The following is a 23,721-nucleotide window of genomic DNA, read 5'->3' as shown; positions in this document are numbered from 1 at the left end:
CTAATGTTATTGTTAACATTGGGTGCATGTAGCCGGAAGCCAGTGTGAGAGAGCGCTAAATGTGAGTGTAACGGTAATGCGTTGCGCTGAAGGATAAACCCAGTTGAATGCTAGGTTAGATGACATCAAGGGGCCAACAATAACAACAAAAACAGCCATTGCATTCGCTAAGGCCAGAACCATAATTTGCAACGTTGCAATGTTCATTTCAAAAAAACCTGTTTTCATTGCACACACAAAAAAAAGAACAGAAAAAAAGAAGAAAAAAAATGCAATTTCAAGTTTGTGATACCAGCATCTTCCTGTGAGAATTGGCTAGAGGAATAGAGGTGCATTCTGTAGTGACCGCCGAGCAGGGTCAATGACCAAGGCTAAGCACAGCACACAGCACAAACATGGCAGACAAAATTAACCGTTAATATGTACAATAAACAAACCGCAGCCTTTGGTCTATTACAAGTAATTAGAACGTTGAACAATGACTCGCGCTTTTCTTGAAATTTAGGTTATTAGGCTAGAGTTGTTTGTACATATAATTAAGCATCATCTATCAATTATAAACGAAGGCACAATTGTAAAATTCCGCGTTGTTTATGTGCATTGAATTGTTCAGGCTGCGGTCAAAAGCTGCGCTCTAATGAAGGTTCTCACATTCCCACTACAATGCGGAAGTCTTTGGGCCATTGAACTGAACACAATCGGGTTTTTGTTAGCATCAGGCAAAGGCTCCTCTTCTGTTTAAGTCCAGAGCTGTGGCTCATTCATCGCCCGCTGTCGGACGCCGACGGTCCTGCACGCGAATCGAAGCTACCAAACAAAATGTGCAAATTCACCCATCGATTATTTGTCTTGGTCTTGTTGCAATTTATTGGCTTGGCCGTGGCCAAGCCTCTGAAGACGCGCAACAGTGCCAGCGATTTAATTGAGCTTTTGTACAATGATTATGGCGATTATGGCTATCAGTTGGAGGAGGTTAACTACGATCAACGACAGAAGGGCGAAGAAAATTTTAAAGTGCGCCTAGATGGCTTCCTAATTGGATTGCCAGCTCGTGATGATTCATCCTGGCTGGATCTACTTGCTGAAGAGTATTTAAGTGAGCGAACACAGTGAACACAGAATGAAAAGATTCAAGCTAAATGTGTCTCCTCTTAGGTAACGCGCTGCCCAAAAAGCCAGCATCTCCAGAATCTGGACTAATTTTTCAGACTGTGGCTGAAAAAAATATAACGGATGCAACGACTGCTCCAGTGGTAAATATGCCTGCGTCAAAAAAGGAGATCGAAAGCCGACAACACGCCAATGATGATATGCCCAGCTCACCCCGGTTTGTATGAATAATTGAATCCTTCATTAATAAAATGAAGCGCTTATCCTGTCTTTTTTTTTTAGTACAAAGGCACACATGCTGCAGCTTCTGCAAATGTTTCGACGGACTCAGATCTAAAGCGCTAAAAGATATAATACTTATAACGTTTAAAACAATTGCGTTTTATTATTTTTATTGTAATTTACTGAATTTTAAAGTAAACTAAAATCAATTTTGAAAATACCGCCATTGAACTGATTACTACCAGGGTTGATTTCCGACCTGCTCACAGGACAATGTTTTATGCAGTTACCCAATACTGTGAATCGTTCTAAATATATATTTTCGAAAAAAGGGTCACCTTAAGTTCAACATGGCGGTATTCTTTATTATCGTTTTAAAACAGATGTCAAATGATAAGTTGTATCGGTAATAAACGTATTTAACTCTTCTTTATTAAAATTATGTTGTTTTAACTATAATGCAGAGTACACGTATCAATGCCGGTCAGCTTTAAGCTGCTAATGGACTGCCAGTTACTTTTGATCTCCCGCTCAGACGTTGTTGTAACTTATTATATGTTACATATTTTGTAAGATTCTGCTGTTAAGAAAATTTAATTCTATTGTATAAAATGAATCGTGTTTTACACTTATCAGGAAATTCCATTCCTCCTTGGTATAAATGGGTTCAAAGATTTTGTGAGAGAACTTTCGTGTTAAAATTCATTTCCAAAGATCTTTACGAAAAATTTTTTGAAACTTGCTTCACATCAAAGCATCTTCATCTTCATCCGATCGGCTTCAAAATCAAAACTGTGGGTCATATTCATTCATCTTTGTGAAGATTCATCATTTCTCAGCTACAAGACTTGCACCACGGAAGTAAAATTGGCAGAAAACGCAGATTTGAACATCTGGTTCTTAATTTGATAGTCTTCAAACGAATTTTCAAATATCTAGATAATATATATTTTAATACGCTTAAGATAACACGGACGGCTTATACGTAGAAAGTTGATGTCCATAATTTGAATCAAGTAACCTGGACCGGTTAGTTTAAATATAAATAAGAATAAATTTAAAAGAAACTCCTAACTGCACATAGATTATCTCCTAGTACAATACATAAATTAAAAATAAGTAAAGCTACTTTTTAAGAAGTGCGCCAACAACTCACGTAATACAAACATCAGGGTTGATCCGATGCACCCAGCGGACAGTATTTTTTTTAAATTAACCAACACTGTTGGCAGCACGAAAAGCATACACCGATTTCCAAAAATCGTTTTACTTAAGACCAGCTTGGCATTACTATTCGTTTTTACGTACCACTTTATAGACAAATAGGTGGCCAGAGAGTGATTTGCAATATTTTTATGCAGCAAAGAATATTCAAGAACCTTCGTGTCCAGCACACGACTGACAAAACCAGTATAAAAGCCGAACCTGCTGCCGTGCGATTGTATACACAAAGAACGAGTGCGACGCAATAGACGACATAGACAAAAATTGCAAAACAAGTAATAGTAACTAAAATTATTTAAAACGCACAGTCGCTGTCTACATTTTCTAACTTACAAATAAAATAAATAAAAAAAAAAGATTTCAATATGCCTGAGAGATTGCTAAAAATCACCTACCACGATGCACCTGCTAGTGCAACGAAGAAGCTGAATGCATATTTGCGAATGCCATCCAATACTTTTGCTGTTTTGCGTCGAGAAATTGAGATGTACCTGTTCCAGGAGCGCGAACTGCCTGTTTGCAATTTCAGGACATATTGGATTGGTAAATATTAACACGCATACATAGAGCCGATGATATAATAGACAAGTCAAAATGCGAAATAAATTAAGTGCAATGTGTTCTTGTATAAGCACAAGTGTGTGTGTCAGCTGTATCGTATATATGTATGTGTGCTATGTGTATACATCTGTATCAAAAGCCATATGCATACATACAAGCAATTCACATACATGCATTTCACAAGCCCATGTTGCAACCCATTTGACTTTTGTGTGTACCTACACAAGTTTTTACCAGTGCACGCACACGCATACACACATATACATATATGCATATCGGTGCCTCCTTCCACCCAGTGTGATTCACTATTGTGAATATATATAATGATATCAGTATCAATAGATTCGATGGCGAAAAGAAAAACTACCAAAATCGAATGATTCATTTTGGTTAAGAATTTTTTTTGTTTCTGCACATAAACTAGCTTTGTATGTAAATATAATCAGAGTCCCCTAGTCGGGAGTGCTCAGCTTGAAGAACTGCGAACTGCCGTAGCTGACATTTAAATTATATAAAAATAAATAAATAAAATTTAATTTCTTTAGCTCCCTCTTTATTTCGATGTTTTATAAAAAACAAAAAATGCATTTAAGCACTAACATCCGAGCCGATGACCGGTTATAAATATAAAACAATCTGTTAGTCTTTTGCTTAACACACCATTTAAATTCACGTCACATATTTCTATGAATTTCGCAATTTGTTGTAAAGGGTGAAATATTTGAACTTCTTATATCTCTGTTTAGATTCGGATTCTGATGAAATTGAGGTCATCAATCAAAATGACTATGAAATATTTTTGGCCAAATGCGAGAAGAATATGCATTTGCAGATTGCTGCCTGCCGCATCGAGCAGGCAGATGCTAAGCAGGCGCCAGCCTCGGGTCCAGCTGAAGATGATCCCACCAATTTCATTATCCATGAGGGAATAGAGTGCGATTCATGCAAGGCCCTCCCACTGGTCGGTTTTCGCTACAAGTGCATGCAGTGTCCCAACTTTGATCTGTGCCAGGCCTGCGAGTCAGCACACAAGCACCCGGAGCATTTAATGGCGCGAATGCCCACTAACAACGGACCGAGACTTGTTGATGCCTGGATAACTGGTCCCGGTGGCAGCACGCGCATTCATCGCCGCACAAGCCGTCGCTGCCGTGATGATCCCACGATGATGAATCCATGGGCTTGGGCTATGCCCCCTGCCGATTCAATGTCGGCAAAGGCTGCTCCGACTGGCGCTACTGCTCCGAATTCGCCCAAAGAGAGCCGTCGCGAACGACGTCATGCTCGTCGTCATGGTGGCGTATTTTCGAACATCATGGAAATGATGATGAATTTGCCTGAGGGCAACGTAGTGCCTACTATGGGTGCCACGCCGGCTGCCGCCGCCACACCTCCCGAGGCCAACGATAAGAAGGAGACCGCATTACCAAGAGAGGAGCCAACTGTGGCAACCGCTATGAAAGAAGGGGCTCAAAATGCTGAGAAATCAACTGAGTCGAATGAGATCCCAATAAAGGCATCAGTTGAACCGGAAACAGCTAATGTAGAAGAACCTGTTGCTGCTCCTCGCAGCCCCAAGGAGCAACCCAAAGCGCAGGAAATTCCAGCTGGAAGCAGCACACCAACAACCCCTGTAATCAATCTGGAGAGCTTTGCGCAGATTGTTAATCCGGAATATATGCGTGCTGGCATTGAAATCTTGAACAACTTTAGCGAAATATTTGCTAGAATGATTGACCCCAGTGAGGCGGCTGCTTTTGGCTGTGCAGATACCTCGATGGCTTCCAGGGGCTCGACAGCTTCTGAAAAGTCCGAAGTTGGCGCAGAGACCGCACAGAACCCAAGCAAACAGGCAACACCACCAACATCTGCAGCCGAGTCTCCTGACCGTCGTGAATCCCAGACATTGGCCAGCGAACCAACTGTTCCAAAAGCAACTGCTGCTTCTGCCGCCCCAGAACCACAGGCTGTGCCTGATCCGAAGCCAACCACAAATGCAGAGGCAGAGGCACGGCGCAGTTCCGAGAGCTTAGACCAGGACTGGCAAATGATTGACAACAGTGCTTCGCCGATGGCTAACGTTTCTAACTCGGATGCATTGATTAACTTGACCTCGACTAACGCTGTCCCAACAAATGCTTCAGTTTCACCAGCTCGCGACTTTGTGCAACTGGGTGAAATGCTGCGCCAGCACGTAAACGAGGAGCAACAACGCGAACAGACAACTGCACACACTCAAACATCGCAGGTGAATACGGTGAGCACCTCGACTTCAACTACAGGTGTGTCCACCAACAGCACCTCGACATCGACAGCTGGTAATCCACCAGCACCCGAGGAGAAGCGCCAGGTGCCCATATACCATACCGGTGAGTAACCATTTCCGACTTGGAATGAAATCAAAATTAATTCAAATATCGATCTATGCCACAGATGAACGCATCAATGCCGCAGTACACGCCATGATGGCCATGGGTTTTAGTAATGAAGGAGCTTGGTTGACGCAGTTGCTGGAGTCGGTGGAGGGTAACATACCTGCCGCATTGGACATTATGCATACATCGCAAAGTGGTCGCAATTAATTCCGTTTGTGGCACATTAAACAAATTATCCATTTTAATATTCGACAAGTTATATTTGTTTCGGGCATAATTTCCGTCAGTTTTTGGTTTATTTCTGGTGAATTGTCTTCATTTATTATACCAAACGAAAGATACGCGAATATATAATCTATGTAATCTATATATGTGTATATGTGTATGTGGCAACTAATCAAAACTATGTTATTCAATGGTATCGTATATTAAACAAAATAAAAATTATAACTATATATATATATGTACTTAACAATGAAAATGGATTTGATGACAACATTCCCCAAACATAATTTTCAACATAAATCAATAACCGAGATTTTCCAAGATAATCGTTAAAATTTCGCGCACAAATCTTCTGAATTCGTAGTTAATTGTCGTAATAGTAACAATAAATGTGAACAGCTTAAAGAGCCGGATGTGGTGTGCTTTCCATTGGCGACGCGCAAAGCCAGTGTTGTAGCTGAACATCTGGGAAATCATTAGTGTTGCAAAACTGCTGAGAGCACAAAAGCGATGAATGATCTGCAGCGATTTATTCGTATAGAAATAGAGCGGCAGGCCGCTGAGAACGCAGCCGAGAAGTAGAACACATCCGACAATGCCTGCGAATGAGAGGAAGAGAGAGAGAGAGGAGAGAGAGAATGAATATGTATATCAGCTGCGAGTTCGCGTGTACCTACCAAAGAATCCGTGATTACTGCGGAAGTGCTTTACTGTGGCGCTTGGATCTTCCCGCTTGCGCTCGCGCTTTTGCCAAGTCTTGATGCCGACGCCGACGACACCGATGCCAAAGGCCAGCAGGCCGAGAGCGCTGTGCAGCAGATCCACATTGAATATGCCCAGCCACATTTCCAAGACTCTGCTGTGGCGCACAAGCAGAGCTTCGCCCAGTAGGAATACAAACTGACGGGCCAAATAAATACACAATTTTTCAGAGGTATGTAAATAAATATTACTTACAGCAACTGTGCAGTAGAAGGCATGTCCGGCGGTATGCACCATTTTTAGGGACACACATTTTTGCACCACGACCAACGTAATACCCGCGAGCAGTATGTGTGAGATGAAGGCACAGAAGCCAAAATAGAATCTCGCCGAGGGTGCGTCCAATTTGTTAAGCGTAAACGCTGCGTCGTCAATTGTAGCATTATTCTCGATCTGATCCACAACTGTTCCGACATAGTCCAGCAGATTTGTGCTCTCGCAAACGTCCCGCAGTCCCGACGCACTACAGCCTTGCATAACTTTACTTTCCATATTCCTATTATGTTCAATTTTTATTGTCTAACAACTTTTATCTATCTACGTGCGCTGCTCACGTTGTGTAGATTAGTTTTTTAGTGGGGATCTCCGGGCGACCGCGCGCTTTGAATGCCAGACAACGTTTGAAAGAACGCAGACAGCAAACAGCTGAGTGGCTCCGATCTCTGGTAAACTTTGTGTGCAAAAACTTTCAAATCAAATGGAGCATGACTCAGCTGAATGCCGTTGCTTGCACGTGCTTCACCTTGGCGCGTAAAAGGCGGCAGCAGCCACACTCCCAACCCCCGGGTGCTGCTGATTGGCTTGTGCAAAAGTACATACATAAATTGTATCATGTTATTTTCGGCGCATTGTAAACCGGTTTGTATAATAAGTCGTGCAATTTGCCGTCGGACTCCAGCTGACAAATGAGTAAGCACGAAAACCGAGCACAGTTATTTGGGTCCACTCTAAAACGGTTCGTATGATTCATATCAGTCAATATTATGAAACTCTAACCAAAAGCAAATGGGTGATAAACGAGAAACCGCAAACCATAAGCAAAAGGTACGCCAATTTAGCTGAGCTCTTTTACTGTTAACCGTTATAATTAAGCTTAACATTTTTGTTTAACATTATCAAAACAGAATGTTATTAGAACTGCATATGTATGTATGTACATAGTAGTAGGTGAATTTAAGAAATTCCGCAGCCATATTGAACTCTTTTTTTTTTTTAATATTTTATTTGTAAGTCAGAAAATGTAGACAGCGACTGTGCGTTTTAAATCATTTTAGTTGCTATTACTTGTTTCCCAAATTTTGTCCATATCGTCTATTGCGTCGCACTCGTTCTTTGTGTATACAATCGCACGGCAGCAGGTTCTGCTTTTATACTGGCTTTGTCAAATTACTCTCTGGCCACCTACCCGATTATTAAGTGATAGCACTAATCATACAATGAATAGATACGTCAAACAACCAAATAATCGAAACATGATAAGCCACTACGAAGAAACCCCAAGGGTGCTTGCGACCCAGAGAGTGTAAGACTTCTGAAAATGGCGTCTGCGTCTGCATCCCTATCAAAGTGCAAATTAAAGACAAGTGCGGTAACGGGTTCTTTTTCTTCATTAGTTTTTTCCGCTTTAAATGGAGATTCATCACGGAGGCTACGGCTAAAGTAATGTTCACCAGTTATCCAGGTATCAATATATTTCGGTCCGTTGTTAGTGGGCATTCGCACCATAAAGTGCTCCGGGTGCTTGTGTGCTGACTCGCAGGCCTGGCACAGATCAAAGTTGGGACAAACCATGCACTTGTAGCGGAAACCGATCAGTGGGAGGGCCTTGCATGAATCGCACGCTATTCCCTCATGAATAATGAAATTGGTAGGATCATCATCGATGAGACAGGCAGCAATATGCAAATGCATATTTTTCTCGCATTTAGCCAAGAAAATTCCATAGTCATTTTGATTGCTGACCTCAATTTCATCAGAATCCGAATCTAAACGAGAGAGAGATAAAAAGTTCAAATTTTTCCCTTTTTAAATTTAAATGGTGCTGTGTTAAGCAAAAGACTAACAGATTGTTTTATTTTCATGACATGTGATCGGCTCGGATGTAAGTGCTTTAATGAATTTTTTGTTTTTATACCCTCAACCCATTGAAAATGGGTAAAAAGAGTATAATGTTTTTGTACAAATGTATGTAACAGGTAGAAGGAAGCATCTCCGACCCCATAAAGTATATATATTCTTGACCAGCATCAATAGCCGAGTCGATCTAGCCATGTCCGTCTGTTTGTCGCAATTCTGTTTTTTTTGGCAATTTTGGAAAATAATATGAGCTAGAGTCACCAAACTTGACATGTAGCTTCTAGAATAGTATATATATATATCAAGTATCTTTCATTTTATACCTATCGCCTCCTCATTAAAACTCAATTATTGGTGTAGTAGTAGCAGTGTCTTGAGTAGAGGCGGCGGCAACTGGTGCGGTTAGTTGCGAGTTCGAACCCTGCCAAGGGAACAATATTTTTTTTTTTTTCATTTTTCTTTCTTACTTCTACAGCAAACGTGCGCGTAGCGCGAGCTGCATTTGGTGTTGGAAGAAGAGAATTCAGGGTATCCCCTAGTCGGGAGCTCCCGACTAGAACCTCTTACTTGTTTTATAATATATCGAAATTAAGAGAGAGCTAAAGACATTAACATTCACAAATATTTAAATCAATTTTAAACTTCAAATTTAATTTTTGTGAAATATATATAATATATAATTCCCTTTTTTGTGCATTCAAGCAAAGTAAAAATGCAATCAGACGTGTTTGGTGAAGAAATTTTTTGTGGGCTAATTTGTTTTTTAATCAAATTACATTTAATGGTAATTTGAGCGTACTAAGATAAAAGGTCATCCAAAAATATTTTATATTCATTCAGTTATTTATATTTTTTCCAATTTTTTTGTACCCTAAAAATTGAATTACCTATTCTTTTTGTTAACAACATAGCTGTTTTACATAATTGTTTTTAGTTCCTGTTCTTGTCATACATTTAATTTACATTACTTTCAAGATAAGAGTGCATATTTATTTTTTCCTTAATAACAATGCTTGTGTAAATATTCATTATATATGTGATTTAAAAAAGTAAACATTAATATTTATTTTTGCATACGATCAATTTCGTACACGGTTGTTAACAAGTTTTTTTTGAAACCAATCTACAGTGTAAAAACAGAATTAGGAGGCACCAATATGCATACATACATACATATGTGTGAATGTGTGTGCTTGCACTGGTAAAAATTTGTATAGGTACACACAAAACTCAAATGGGTCGCAACATGGACTTGTGAAATGCATGTACATATGTATGTATATGAATTGCATGTAGGTATGTTCAATGTACATATATGGCTTCTGATACAGATGTACACACATACATATGTATGTATATACTATACAGCTAACACATGGGCTTATACAAGCACACAATGCATTTAATTTATTTCGCATTTATATGTACATATGTATGTTAACATTTACCAATCCAATATGTCCTGAAATTGCAAACAGGCAGTTCGCGCTCCTGGAACAGGTACCTCTTAATGTCAAGACGCAAATCATCCAATTTATTGGATGGCATTCGCAAAAATGCATTCAGCTTCTTCGTTGCACTATCAGATACATGGTAGTAGGTGATTTTAAGCATTTCCTCAGCCATATTGAACTCACTTTTTGAAATATTTTATTTGTAAGTTTGAAAATGTGACAGCAACTGTGACTTTTAAATCATTTTACTTGCTATTAATTGTTTTGCAATTTTTGTCTCTGTAGTCTATTGCGTCGCACTCGTTCCTTGCAAATACCATCGCACGGCATCAGGTTCTGCTTTTATATCGGCTATGTCAAAGCACTCGCTGGGTGATATCACTAATCACACATTGTATAGATACGATACTCGAAACACGATAAGCCACTACCAGGAAAAACCAAGGGTGCTTGCGGCCATTTTGTTATGCCCAGAGAGAGTAAGACTGTTGAGAGTGGCAGCCGAACGCCGGCCTCGAAAGCCGGAGATCAGTATGAAGCCGCATCTCGTTCGGCGCTCAACGTCGCTGCGGCTGATGCCTTTTCATAATATATGTGTGTTAGTTTTCATTCCTTACATCCCAAAAACATATTTTCTTCAATGGGTGCGTAAATTTGGGCATGCCTGCGGTAGGCTTGCGGCTGCAAAAGGCACAAATGTGTGAACAGTCAGTGAAAACAGGTGAAACGTACTTGTCCGTCGTTTGCACTTTGAAATGGAAAAATGCAAGTGATCTTTTTATGAATTTATTGAGATTGTAAAAATGTTGGGTTAAAGGGTTTTATTACAGCCAGTTAACGGTCAGAATGGCTATCATGCGTCTGCATCCTTATCAATGTGCAAATTAGCGACAAGTGCGGAAACGGGTTCTTCTTCCTTATTAGTTGTTTCCGGTTCAATTGAAGATTCATCACGGAGACGACAGCTTGAGCCAGGCTCTGTTGCTATCCAGGCATCAATAATTTTTAGTCGTTCGATAGTGGGTATGCGCACCATAAAGTGATCCGGGTGCTTGTGTGCTGACTCGCAGGCCTGGCACAGGTCATAGTTGGGACACTGACCGCACTTGTAGCGAAAACCGACCAGTGGGACGACCTTGCACGAATCGCACTCTATTCCCTTATGAATAATGAAATTTGTGGGATCATCATAGATGCCACAGGCAGCCATATGCAAATGCATATTCTTCTCGCATTTGGCCAAGAAAATTCCATAGTCATTTTGATTGATGACCTCAATTTCATCAGAATCCGAATCTAAACGAGAGAGATAAAAAGTTCAAATATTTCCCTTTTTATATTTTAATAGTGTTGTGTTAAGCAAAAGACTAACAGATTGTTTTATTTTCATGACATGTGATCGGCTCGAAAGGGAGCTTAAGAAATCAAATTTATTATGCATGATTTCGTTAACATTCACAAATATTTAAATCAATTTCAATGCAGCCTACCTCAATTCACAGCCCTGTAACCAGGGTATCTCCAAGATGAGCACTCCCGACTAGCTGACTCTGATTATTAGTTTTGCTATCGAATCAATTGATACTGATATCATTATACACTTAATTCTAAATAAATAACACTAACATTAAATAATGCATGCTTGTTCGTAAGAAATCCTAGTTTTTCACTAATTTTAAAAGATTTTAGGGATAAGGAACCAATTACCTATTTTTGCATAGAATCAATATCTTTTTTTAACGCGGTTTTTTCTGAAACCAATCTACCGTTAATCACGCTGGGCGGAAGGAGTCACCGATATGCATACATACATACATATGTGTGAATGTGTGTGCGTGCGCTGGTAATAAACAACATGGGCATGTGAAATGCATGTACATACATATGTGAATTGCATGTATGTATGTATGTATGTATATGGCTTTTGATACATTTATTAGTATGCATGTTAATATTTACCAATCCAATATGTCCTGAAATTGCAAGCAGGCAGTTCGCGCTCCTGGAACAGGTACCTCTCAATGTCACGACGCAAATCATCCAAATTATTTGATGGCATTTGCAAAAATGCATTCAGCTTCTTGAATGCACCAGCAGATGCATAGTGGTAGGTGATTTTTAGCAATCCGTCAGCCATATTGAAAGCTTTTTTTTTTTAATATTTTATTTGTGAGTTGAAAAATGTATTTTTGTCTATGTCGTCTATTGCGTCGCACTCGTTCCTTGCAAATACCATCGCACGGCATCAGGTTCTGCTTTTATACCGGCTTTATCAAATCACTCTGTGTCCCCCTATCGAAGCATGATAAGCCACTACCAGGAAACCCCAAGGGTGCTTAAGACCATTTTGTTATGCCCAGAGAGAGTAAAACTTCTGAGAGTGGCAGCCGAACGCCGGCCTCGAAAGCCGAACGATCAGTATGAGGCCGCATCTCGCTCGGAGCACAACGTCCATGCGGCTGATGCTTTTTCATAATACATATTTGTAATATATGTGTGTACGAATGTGCAGAGTGTGTCTCGCACTCGCTCTCACTCATTGCTCATCTCATTCTCCCTGCATAGCTCCTCGCGGCGTTTGTCGCGAGCCAGAGATTGCCCCGTTTCTAAGGAATCGATCAAGTATCTTTCATTTTATGTCTCTCGCCAGTCACCACACCCTTCAACATTCCCGTTGATATAAGATATTTTTGTAGATCAATCGGTGCTACCCACTAATTTAAACCACAATTTTAATGCCATTGAGAGGCATAATAAGGGGTTTAGGGTATTCCCAAGTCGGCCACTCCCGACTAGCGCCCGTTTACTTGTTGTACGTGGTAATGTGAAATAGATAAAACTGTATGACGTCATTTCACAAGAAAAGTCCCCACACGAAGCAGCACAACACAACAAGCCAAAAGAGAAAAGCGAGAATCGTTCAGTTAACAGCTGATTGTTTTACGTGGCAATGTGAAATAGATAAAACTGTATGACGTCACTTCAGAAAAAAGTCCCCACACGAAGCAGCGCAACACAACAAGCACTAAGAGAGAAGCGAAAATCGTTCAGTTAACAGCTGATTGTCCGCCAGTTCCGTTGGCACTCCCGTTCGAAACGTCCATTAGTGTGCTAAGTGTTTCATAAATAAAACAAGTTCTCTTTTGACTTGCGAAAATAAACGCCCAATAAGTCAACAAAGATATTTTGTAAATCGTAAAAAAATATTTGTAACAGCAACAGCAAACATTTTGCATTTCTCAGATAAGGAATCCCCCAGTAACCAGAAGTACAGCATTCATTATTACTATTTGTGTTCAGTGTACATATATTTAAATATTTTACATATAAACCGTTTTTGTGTACATGTGTCATAGAGTTAGTCTAGTGAAACGGGAAAAACCCCGTGAATAGGTTTGTGCATGCGATTAAAACTAAATCTTTAATGAACGCTAAACATATGACAATTAAAGTGTTAATTACAAAGCAGAAATTAAATCTATCAACAAAAACAACCGCATCGAATTTAAGAATTTAATTAACCATTTGCATGATATTGCATACAATAAACAAAATGAATAATATTTTTGTTATTACTGCTGAGCCGTGGGTATGAATCTATTACAGATTAGTTTTCTAAATAACAGTGTATATATAGAATATCCACGGCACGCTGAAAATTATATATTCATGTAGAATTATGGCTTACGGGTTTTCAGATATGTGAGCTTTTCCTATAAAAAGCTATACGATAAAGTCAGTTGTTCATAAGGCATGGAAAAACTCGTAATCGCAACAGTTAAGATATCTTGGCTATCAAAAAAAAAAAAACCATCGAAAAACTAAATTCCTGTAGGGTCATTTTAATAGCAGCTATATAATATGTATATAGTGCCGATCCGGCCCGTTGCAAAGTTTTATATTTGAAAGGTTAATTTTTAACGAAACTGGCTATATTGACTAATCTGTTGATCAGGAATATACACACTTAAATACTTTAGATACGATTTTTACTTTTATTTCATGATAAAAGGAATAAAAAGAAAAAAACAAAAAGATAAGTCTCACATTGTCAGTTCTTTTGTTTACAAATACTTGTGAAATTGTTTAGCTCTGCTGGCAGTTCTTAAAACTCCTAACTGATTTAAATTATTTAAATAATTGCTATAAATATATTTAAAAAAATAGCTTTGCTAAAAGGTAATAAATTATCCAGATATTTAAATACTTGTACTATACAAAAGTTAGTTTGAATTTTACTTAAAGATTATTTTTTTGTTGCAGTCTACCATTTTATTATTAAATTCTATATACATATTTATTATTATATTTATTTCGTATTCCTCCGGCCAACAGTATTTTTATTTATTTTTATTTTATTTATTTTTTTTTAATTTCGTTTGTCCATTAATCTATTAGACTTTACCTATAGTTGACATTCGTATATGTTATGCATACACATACATATGCATAGTATGTATATATGTACATATGTCTCTGTGTATAGTCTTCTTGTTAATTATAATTATCAGTGAGCATTTTATATTATTTTTTTAATGTTGTTGTACAGCTTACGCTGCGGTCAGCGTCGACGCCGACGCTAGGCCAGATTTTCGATGCCGCACACTAACACACTCACACACATGCATACATACATACATACATACATACATACATACATAGCTATGGGCATACATATAACAAATCACGTATATCGCCGGCTCAACCAGTCGCAGCTAAGCTTTGAGCCTGGTCGGTTGTGGCATCGCTTGGCAGCCCAACTTGAATTTATTTTAAATTTATTGTAACCAAAGTTTATATAAGTTTTTTCGTTTTATTTTTGTTTCACTTAAACTAACAAAATGCGTCGCGCAGACGCTTTTGCTGTCATCGCCTGCGTGGCTCTCGTGCTCCTACAAATGGCGGAACCAGTCAAGAGCGAGGGGGAGGGGTAAGTCCTGTTAACTACATATACATACATACATACATATACAATTATTGGGCTCAAGGGAAAACTAGATTATTGTGATTTTAGGCAAATTGGTTTTTTACATTTACATATGTATGTTTATTATTCAGTGCAATTGCAATGGACATCATGCGTGAATAATTGTTTTATATTATGCTTTGTGTTCTTCTATAACATATATTCAGCTATATACATATATGGACAACAGTTCAAACAGTTAACTTAATTATTAGCACTTTGTGACTAATGCTAAGCATATTTATACTGTTCATTGGCAGTTGATTTTTCAATTAACATTGTTTCTTAAAAAATATATTGTGTTCAGTCGTAAAAAGTTGCCTCATTGTCATTCGAAAAGTTTTTTAAGTACTTTTGCATGTTTATCAATATGTAAGATGACTTTTGAGTATACACCGAAAACCAGTTTATTATTTGTTTATATTTCTAGTTGATCTTGGCTGATTAATACGTTTTTCATTGCCAATGCTAATTAGTTACACAGCTAATAAAGTGCTACGCGTTGTATAAGTATTAATTGACAGTGTTAACAAACGTAAAAACATATTTGTTTCTTATAAAGAAGCTTCTATCGCCTTGTACTCATAAATCGAAAATTTCTCCCTGCATGTTTACTTTTTCTTACATAACCGGCGCTCAGAGCCGGTTTCTACGGATCAGGTTCTGGGAATATTTACCATTAGGCTTGTGCGAATTCGTATTTAAATATAAAAGCTTAAAGTCTTTCTTGGAAACAAGAGGTTAACGCAAAATAAACAAAAATAAAAATAAACACAAATTTAAAAATTATGTATGTAGATTAAACTGAATTCATAAATTTTGTAATCTAAAATGCGATTGGGCAAGCATAACTAAAATAAACAAAATCAATTAAAAAACCCAAGCTAATGGTGGACCCAGTATTTTGACATTAAGAAATTGCTGTTGACCTATTCTGATTATAATTAATAAAAATAATCTTGTTTGGCTCAGGCAATACACGATCGTTGGACCGGGAACCATACACTCGCATCGGGATTACAATGTGGCTGTCGCAGTGCATCACACCAAGGAGCCGGTTACCTTGAAGATTGGTATTACCGGACCCTCGCACAACGAGACCCAAACGGTGGAGCTTACCAAACCGGATGAGTTCAAGCAGCTCACCTTCAAGCTGCCTCCTCTGAAATCGGGCGATTATAACCTAACCGCAGAGGGCGTAGCCGGGCTGGACTTCAAGAACTCCACGCAGCTCAGCTGGGTGGAATTTAAGCCCTACATAAAGCTGCAAACCGATAAGGGCAAGTACAAGCCCGGCGATACCATCAACTACCGTGTCATCTTCCTGGACGAGAATCTAAAGCCGAGTGAGGCTGACGATGATGTCGTCGCATGGTTCGAGGACTCCAAACGGAATCGCATCAAAGAACTTAAGCACATCAAGACCCGTACTGGAGTATACACGGGGAAATTCGAGTTATCGGAGTTTGCCACGCTGGGCTCATGGACGCTGTCGGTGCAGCACGGCGGAGCCTACGCGAACGAGCGCGTCTACTTCGAAGTGGAGAAGTATGTGCTTCCCAAGTACACCGTCAAAATGGACGCGACCCAGCATGTGTCCGTCAAGGATGGCGACATGCAGGTGGTGGTCAAAGCCAAGTGAGTAGCTATTCGTCTATTGTATCCTCGAAGGAATACAATTCTCTTCTCTTTCCCATCCCAGTTACACCTACGGCAAGCCGGTCAATGGCAAAGTCCTGCTCAATGTGCACACGGACGAGTCGAGTTCGTGGAGCAACGTCGATGGCAAGTCCGAGCGCAAGGATACGCCCGGGCACGCTCTGATCCGGACCGCTGACATGGTCAACGGCAAGGCGAAATTCGATATAAATGTTAAGGAGTTTGCCAGCTACTTGCCGTACAAGACCTCGTCGTGGTATGCACAGATCTTGGCCACCGTGGAGGAGGACTTCACCGGCGTGCAGCTCAACGAAACGGGCGGCGTTCAGCTCTATCCGTATCGCTACGAAATGTCCTGCACGGACTACAGCTCCTGCTTCTCGTTTGTGGCGGACAAAGAGCACGAGATCATCTTCAAGATTACGCTCGTCGATGGCACGCTGCTAAAGGACACCAAGACGCCAGTCAAGGTAAGCAAGCATATATTTCAAATGACCTAAAATGACCTCAACTAATCAACTAATCCCAGGCCAAGTTCACGGAGGGCATCCGCCATACCAGATACGGCGACGAGTCCGAGTTGCCGAAAATTGAGAAGAAGTCCCTGGAGTTCGAGAGCCACCTCAACGAGTCCAGCTTGGCCGTTTTCAAGGTCACGCTGCCCGATTTGCCGGACATGGAGAACCTGACGCGCTACTACAGCATCGAGCTGCAGTTCGATGGGGAGGAGCGAGAGCTGTATACGACCTATCCCTACAGGGAGCCAAAGAAAATTGACCCGCCGACTGAAGACGAGAAGGAAAAGGAATGGTTTAGGGCTGAAGTTCAGCGACCCAAGGACAAGTGGAGGTTCGTATGGATTAACCTTCCACCCAGCAAATCCTAAACTATGTGCCACACATTGCAGTCTCAAGATCGGAACGGAGTACCAAGTTAGTCTCAACTCCAGCCGCCCGCTCAACTACTTTGTGTACAACATCATCGGGCGCGGCAATGTCCTGAAGACGGAACGTGTCGTCCTTGCTGAGCCACAGAAGGTCTACAATATCACTCTGACGCCCACGTTCCTCACCACGCCCTACGGCCGCATCTACGTCTACTACGTGGATGAAGATGGCGAGTTCCGTTATGCCGAGGACACTTTCCATGTGGACGTGGAGCTGCAGAATCAAATACAAATCACGGCCCCCGAAGAGGTCAAGCCCGGCGCGGATGTTGAGCTGGAGATCAAGACGGCGCCGCAGTCATTCGTTGGCCTCATGGCCGTCGATCAGAGCGTCCTGTTGCTGGGCAGCAACAACGACATAAACAAGGACTCGTTCGGCTGGCGTCTTGGCCGCTTCGAGACCCACACACCCTGGCAGGGCGGCTACTCCTACTATCCCGGCGAACGCAGCGGCGTCGTCACAATGACCAATGCCAACTTTTTCTACGATCGCACGCCGCCCAAATATCACGCACGTAAGTTCAAATGTGACTAAATAAGTCGTGTCAATTAATTTTGCACATTTTCAATTTGCAGAAGCCTTCGGAGGCGGTGCCATGCGGAAGACAGCGCTCGTCTCCAACGATGCAGCCTTCAGCACCACAGCCCCAATGGGCGCGGTGCCGGAAATGGCTTTGGCTGCGGCAGGAGTCGGCGGAGCAGCGCCTCAAGCTGCACCCACAGTGCGCAAGAATTTCGTGGAAACGTGGCTGTTTGAGGACATCGAAAGCACGCAGTCGGAGATATTTAAGTGGGTCAGAACAATACCGGATACGATTACGAGCTGGGTGCTGACGGCGTTCGCACTGCATCCGGAGAAGGGCCTGGGCGTGACCGATGAACAGCTGAAGATCAAGACATTCCAGCCGTTCTTTGTGTCCGTACGTCTGCCGTACTCCGTGAAACGTGGCGAGGTGATCAATGTGCCCGCCCTGGTGTTCAACTATCTGCCGAAGCAGCTGGACGTCGAGGTGACGCTGGACAACGAGGACAACGAGTACGATTTTGTGGATGTGTCCAACGAGGTGCTTGGCGAACAGAAGCGCACCCAGACGGTGCGCGTCGCTCCCAACTCGGCGGCGGGTGCATCCTTCCTGCTGCGTCCCAAAATCATTGGCAGCATTCTGCTCAAGTTCACGGCCATTTCGCCCCTGGCCGGCGACGCAGTGCACAAGACCCTGAAGGTGGTGCCCGAGGGCGTGACCCAGTATAAGAATCGCGCCTTCTTTGTCAACCTGAAGGATGTGCACGAGTACAAGGACAGCTTCGAGCTGGATCTGCCCGAGGAGCTGGTACCCGACTCGCAGCACGTTGAATTTGGCTTTGTCGGAGATCTGCTCGGTCCGGTCATCAAGAACCTGGAACAGCTGCTGCACTTGCCCAGCGGCTGCGGCGAGCAGACCATGTCCAAGCTCGTGCCCAACTACCTGGTGCACGACTACCTGAAGAGCATGAAGAAGCTAACACCCGAATTGGACAGCCGCATCAAGCGCAATCTGGAGCAGGGCTACCAGCATATGTTCCACTATCGCCACGACGACGGCAGCTACAGCTCCTTTGGGCCTGGCAAGTGGCGCGACGAGGATCCGGAGCGCAACGGCTCCACCTGGCTGACGGCCTATGTCCTGCGCTCCTTCAGCCAGATAAGGAATCTCATTAAACTGGACGAAAAACAGCTGGAGACGGGCTATGACTTTCTGCTCAGCCGCCAGGCCGAAAACGGCAGCTTCTCGGAGCAGGGCGAGTTCTTCTACGGGTCACAACGTTCGGCCCTAACGATGACGGCCAACGCGCTGCTCGCTCTGCTGGAGCAGCAGAAACCCAACCAGACGGCCATCGACAAGGCTGTCGCCTATTTGGATGCCCAATCCAATGAGAAGGATACCGAGGAGCTCTTGCCCCGGGCTCTGGCAACTTATGCCTTGCAGAAAGCCAAGTCTGCTAATGCAGCCAAGCACTTGGCTGCACTGAAAGCGCTTGCCAAGCACGAGGAGGATCGCACCTGGTGGACGGAGGATGACCAAAAGCTGCGTGGCGGCAAATGCGGTCGCTGGTGGTGCTGGATCTGGAGCCACGACATCGAAATCACCTCCTATGCGCTGCTCTCGCTGCTGGAATCCGAGCAGGAGACGCCCAACACGCTGCTCGATTCGATTCGCTGGCTCGTCGCGCAGCGCAACAGCTTTGGTGGCTTTGCCTCCTCCCAGGACACCGTCGCCGGGCTGCAGGCGCTGATTCAGTTCGCCAAAAAGTCCGGCTACGAGCCAGCCAGGTGGGACGTTAGCGTCTCCAATCACGGCCAGCGTGAAAAGACCGAGAAGCTCAGCCTGACGGAGGACAACGATTTGCTGCTGCAAACGGTCGAGTTCCCCCAAGGCACCAAGTCGCTGTCCTACGAGGCCAAGGGCACGGGCGCAGCCCTCCTCCAAATCAGCTACCAGTACAACGTGGTCGAGAAGGAACCGAAGCCCAGCTTTAAGATTCAGGCGATCATCAAACCCGAATCCCCGCCGGCCAAGCTTGAGCTGAGCGTGTGCGTTGAGTATGTGGAGGAGGGCAAGGCCAAGGCATCCAATATGGCCATACTGGAGGTCTCGCTGCCGTCCGGCTACACGGCCGACGAGGAGAGCTTCAAGGATATTCAGGAAATCGAGCGCGTTCGGGTAGGTCTCAACCAATAACCACTCTACAGACCTTTTAATAAACTATTCTTATCTTAAACCCTTACAGCTGGTGGAGACCAAGAATGACGACTCCGTGGTCGTCATCTACTTTGAGAGCCTGCCCAGAGGCGAGCTCAAATGCCTGCCCATCGAGGCATTCAAGACGCATGCCGTCGCCAACCAGAAGCCCGCCCCGATTGTCCTCTACGATTACTACGACACGAACAAGAAGGCCACGGAATATTACCAGATCGAATCGAAGCTCTGCGATATTTGTGAGGGCGACGAGTGCTCGGCCAAGTGTTGAACGCAAACATATCATTAATGGATCTATAAATGCATACGAACGAATAAAGAACAAACTGTTGTGATTATAATATAGGAAGGTCGACTGATTTGAACTCAAGCAAGGATCGTTTATCGACCAAACTTTTCATTCTAAACTCATTTTTCGACATATTCTTCATATATAGAGGTAAGGTAAGGCAAGGTATGCTTTATATTTGTATAAAAGAATTTGACTCTCAACCGATCTAGCCTCTGGCAGCTACACTATATAGTTATGCGATGTTGATAAGAAGCGGAAAAAAAATTTCTAGCCTGGCTACTCATCTGGCTTTTCCCACTTCGCACGCTCTTATATCGCTATATATACAACTGTTTGTCCTGACTGACTGACTGACTGACCGTAAGAGCTAGGAAGCTGAAATTTTTTACTGTTATTACCTTATGTGATGAAGGTGCACGTTAAGACGGGGTTTCGGGAAATTCCACCCGCAAGTGTGGAAAAATCACGAAAAACCTTTGCTTGAAACTTTTTTGTTAACCATCCGATTGGCCTCAAACTCAATTTCAAAGATCTTTGCTTAAATTCATTTGAGGGGTGTTTCGCAATTTTCGGAAAATCTATTCCAACTTGATGGAAATGGGGATCAAAGATTTGGTGGGTGACGTTTCGCGCATAAATTCAATTTCCAGGATCTATGTGAAAAATCATTTGAGACGTGTTTTACACTTTTCCCAGAATCCAAACTTCTTCGGTAGAAATGCGATTCAAGATTTTTTTCCGATTAGCTGCGAACTTATTTTCAGAGCTCTACATAAGAACTTAATAAATACGTCTTTCAGCGATTTGCGAAATTCCACCCGCCACAGTGGTAAATGGGCGGAAAACGTTTGTATGAAAGTTTTTTGTTCATTTTTAAAGCTTTTTGAGAAAATCTATTTTCTACGTGCCACGGGCAAGGCCGGGCAATACCCGCTATAAGCTACAAACAGCAAGGCGATTTAAATGTATATTTTAACTTTCACATCAATAAAGATTTTTCCGCTAAGACCGTATCGCATCAGTCGCCACCTTATCCGAGATTCGATCAATAAGAACTTATGCAAAAATCCGTATAAACCATTTATAAACATTTAGTCGCACTTTGGCCAAATCACGTTATAGACTATTTCCGAAAATTGTAAATTCATGTCGCCGCAAAAAAAAAGTGCAAGCCATGATTCCATTGATCATACTCCAGCCTTATCTGTCGATATGTGTGTATATAGAATGTTTGTTTTACCCGGTCTACTCATTATCATAGTACGTGCGATTTTGCAATACGATAAGGTCTTAACACCGAAGGCTGCGATCGAAATAGAAATAGTATTATATCATTAATTCAACAAATAAGTGCTAGACATTTTATAAGTGGCTAAAATTGATGATGACCGTGGTACATTGGGACCACAACTACCCTCTAAGCAACTGAGAGGCCAGGCTCTAGTCTAGCAGTGATCGACTGGCAGATACCCTAACTTGCTTTTGATACTATATACAGTGGGAGCAAGAGTGGAGCATGCTTGATCTGTATCTATATATACGGAGAACCTACCTTCAAATTTCCTCTGAGAGGGTCAAATAAGATAAAAAAGAATGCAGACTAACTTCATCAATATTGATGCCTTCCAGTTAACTTTCTCAACTAGATTTCAGGTTAACTGAAAAGCAGAACCCAAAACGTTCTAGCCAGAAATTCATGTTATAAATTTATTTGTTTGATTCTTGAGATTTCTCAAAGGTTCCTTCCGCTACTCGTTTCCGTTTTCATCAATAACCTTGTCTGAATCTCACGTGCCTCTAAAGATTTGCCTTGCATATCCTTATATGGCTTCCTCTAATCTATTACGAGGCGACCTTAGTCCTCCTTCGGTCCTCCTATTAGGATAACCTGTAAAATCAAAACTGTTCCAAATGAAAGGTTTTCAGCTCTAATGCAATATGATCTAAATGTAATTCTTGATCATAAAATAAAATTAGACTCTCATTTTATGACAATGGACAATGGGGTCAGGAGTATTCTGGGTTAGGTCAAGCGATGGCTTGAGGAGTTACACAATTTGAATTAAATTAATTATGAAAATCTCCCTCCTTCAATATCTTTACCGAGTATACTTAATATTCTATTGCCAATTTCCTTGAACCATTCTAATAAACTCTTCTTCTTTTCTCTTAGTTCATATATATTCTAAAAGAATATGTCTAATTAAGATTGTTTTTAATATTTACTCAGGTAACTCCTTTCTTCTTAGCTATAGTCTCGAAACTGGCAAAATTACCTGTGAAATGGGGCATTGCTTACCGGACCGTCATATAAAATAGGTTTGATGAGGTTTTCAGCTTATAATTTTGTTATTCCTATGTATTTAAATAGGTTGAAACTCGTTTTGTCGATCATTAATAAATGAGGAGCCCCTTAATAATCCCTAGTCAGACCTATTTGGCCTTGGGTTCGGCTCATGGCGGTACAAGATCAGACAATACTCCATTCATAAAGACAGAATCCTGGTTCCATATTCCCATAGACTCCTGAATATCTATATTTATTATTTAAATAATCGTTAAGCTGAGTGTTGTATTAAGTCACAAATTAGTCACAAAATAGTTATAGATCTTTATCTGTGATAATGAAAACAAACATTCCAGGGTATTCTCTACGGAATCTTCTCTTTGTTATTCTCTTCTGCTACAAACAATTTATCAAGTAATTAGTATTGGGAAGGTGTGACTGGGCTTCTCCGTACTCTATGGGATTGGGTGCCCCTCACACGAAACCATCATACCTGTTTTTAATAGTTACAGGGTATAGCAAGTATGCTCTTAATCCATAATGGGTAACGTGCGCCTGAGCACAGAACAGGAATTAACTATCTGAAGTATAGAAATAATTATCTTCAAAAAGCTGAAGCTGATGCATTTGGTGACCGATAAAGATGCTACCTGTTGATAAAGACCCAAAAGTGACCCTCAAACGTATTGAAAACGTTTGCGATAACTGAATGTGTGGATGTTGTCCAATGCGAACGTGAGGGCGTTAAATTATATATATTATAATCCTTTAAATTCTATGCATTTACTGATACGCCAACTATCGAAGTAATTGTTGTCAATGAC

At 41.6% G+C, this 23,721-nt stretch overlaps 5 protein-coding genes across 6 annotated transcripts in view; 3 read left to right on the top strand and 2 right to left on the bottom strand.

Annotated features, from left to right (window-relative positions):
- Positions 1-70: 70 nt before the first annotated feature.
- LOC135428961 (uncharacterized) lies at positions 71-1,654 on the top strand. The gene is made up of 3 exons (XM_064683103.1): positions 71-1,096; positions 1,156-1,327; positions 1,393-1,654. Exons 1-3 carry the CDS (start codon positions 820-822, stop codon positions 1,445-1,447), a joined length of 504 nt encoding a protein of 167 aa, XP_064539173.1. The 5' UTR covers positions 71-819; the 3' UTR covers positions 1,448-1,654.
- Positions 1,655-2,597: 943 nt separating this feature from the next.
- On the top strand, positions 2,598-5,947 carry ref(2)P (refractory to sigma P). The gene is made up of 3 exons (XM_064683020.1): positions 2,598-3,099; positions 3,864-5,486; positions 5,551-5,947. Exons 1-3 carry the CDS (start codon positions 2,922-2,924, stop codon positions 5,697-5,699), a joined length of 1,950 nt encoding a protein of 649 aa, XP_064539090.1. The 5' UTR covers positions 2,598-2,921; the 3' UTR covers positions 5,700-5,947.
- LOC135428894 (uncharacterized) lies at positions 5,320-10,326 on the bottom strand. The gene is made up of 4 exons (XM_064683022.1): positions 10,004-10,326; positions 6,675-8,464; positions 6,395-6,617; positions 5,320-6,316 (listed from the first exon to the last, which is right to left on the bottom strand). Exons 2-4 carry the CDS (start codon positions 6,969-6,971, stop codon positions 6,018-6,020), a joined length of 819 nt encoding a protein of 272 aa, XP_064539092.1. The 5' UTR covers positions 6,972-8,464; positions 10,004-10,326; the 3' UTR covers positions 5,320-6,017.
- Positions 10,327-10,779: 453 nt separating this feature from the next.
- The window catches only part of LOC135428897 (protein ref(2)P-like), a 28,729-nt gene continuing 15,787 nt past the window's right edge, over positions 10,780-23,721 (bottom strand). The window contains exons 1-2 of one of the 2 annotated variants that reach the window (XM_064683024.1): positions 11,969-12,203; positions 10,780-11,305 (exon numbers count right to left, since the gene is read on the bottom strand). In XM_064683024.1, the coding sequence (XP_064539094.1) occupies positions 10,863-11,305; positions 11,969-12,146 (621 nt within the window). In that variant the 5' untranslated portion in view covers positions 12,147-12,203 and the 3' untranslated portion in view covers positions 10,780-10,862. Of the gene's footprint in view, positions 11,306-11,968; positions 12,204-23,721 lie in introns of those variants that run through there. The other variant, XM_064683025.1, reaches the window with a different exon arrangement.
- Tep4 (Thioester-containing protein 4) lies at positions 14,729-20,661 on the top strand. Its single transcript, XM_064683029.1, has 7 exons — positions 14,729-14,939; positions 15,948-16,613; positions 16,678-17,104; positions 17,164-17,483; positions 17,542-18,095; positions 18,157-20,282; positions 20,350-20,661. Exons 1-7 carry the CDS (start codon positions 14,851-14,853, stop codon positions 20,587-20,589), a joined length of 4,422 nt encoding a protein of 1,473 aa, XP_064539099.1. The 5' UTR covers positions 14,729-14,850; the 3' UTR covers positions 20,590-20,661.

Source organism: Drosophila montana, unplaced genomic scaffold (assembly GCF_035044405.1).
Source record: "Drosophila montana isolate Dmon_TW-CO22-7 unplaced genomic scaffold, ASM3504440v1 contig_2581_1, whole genome shotgun sequence".
Classification (NCBI taxonomy): Eukaryota; Metazoa; Arthropoda; class Insecta; order Diptera; family Drosophilidae; genus Drosophila; species Drosophila montana.
Note: the sequence above shows the minus strand (reverse complement) of the source record. Positions and strands in the feature narration are given on the sequence as shown.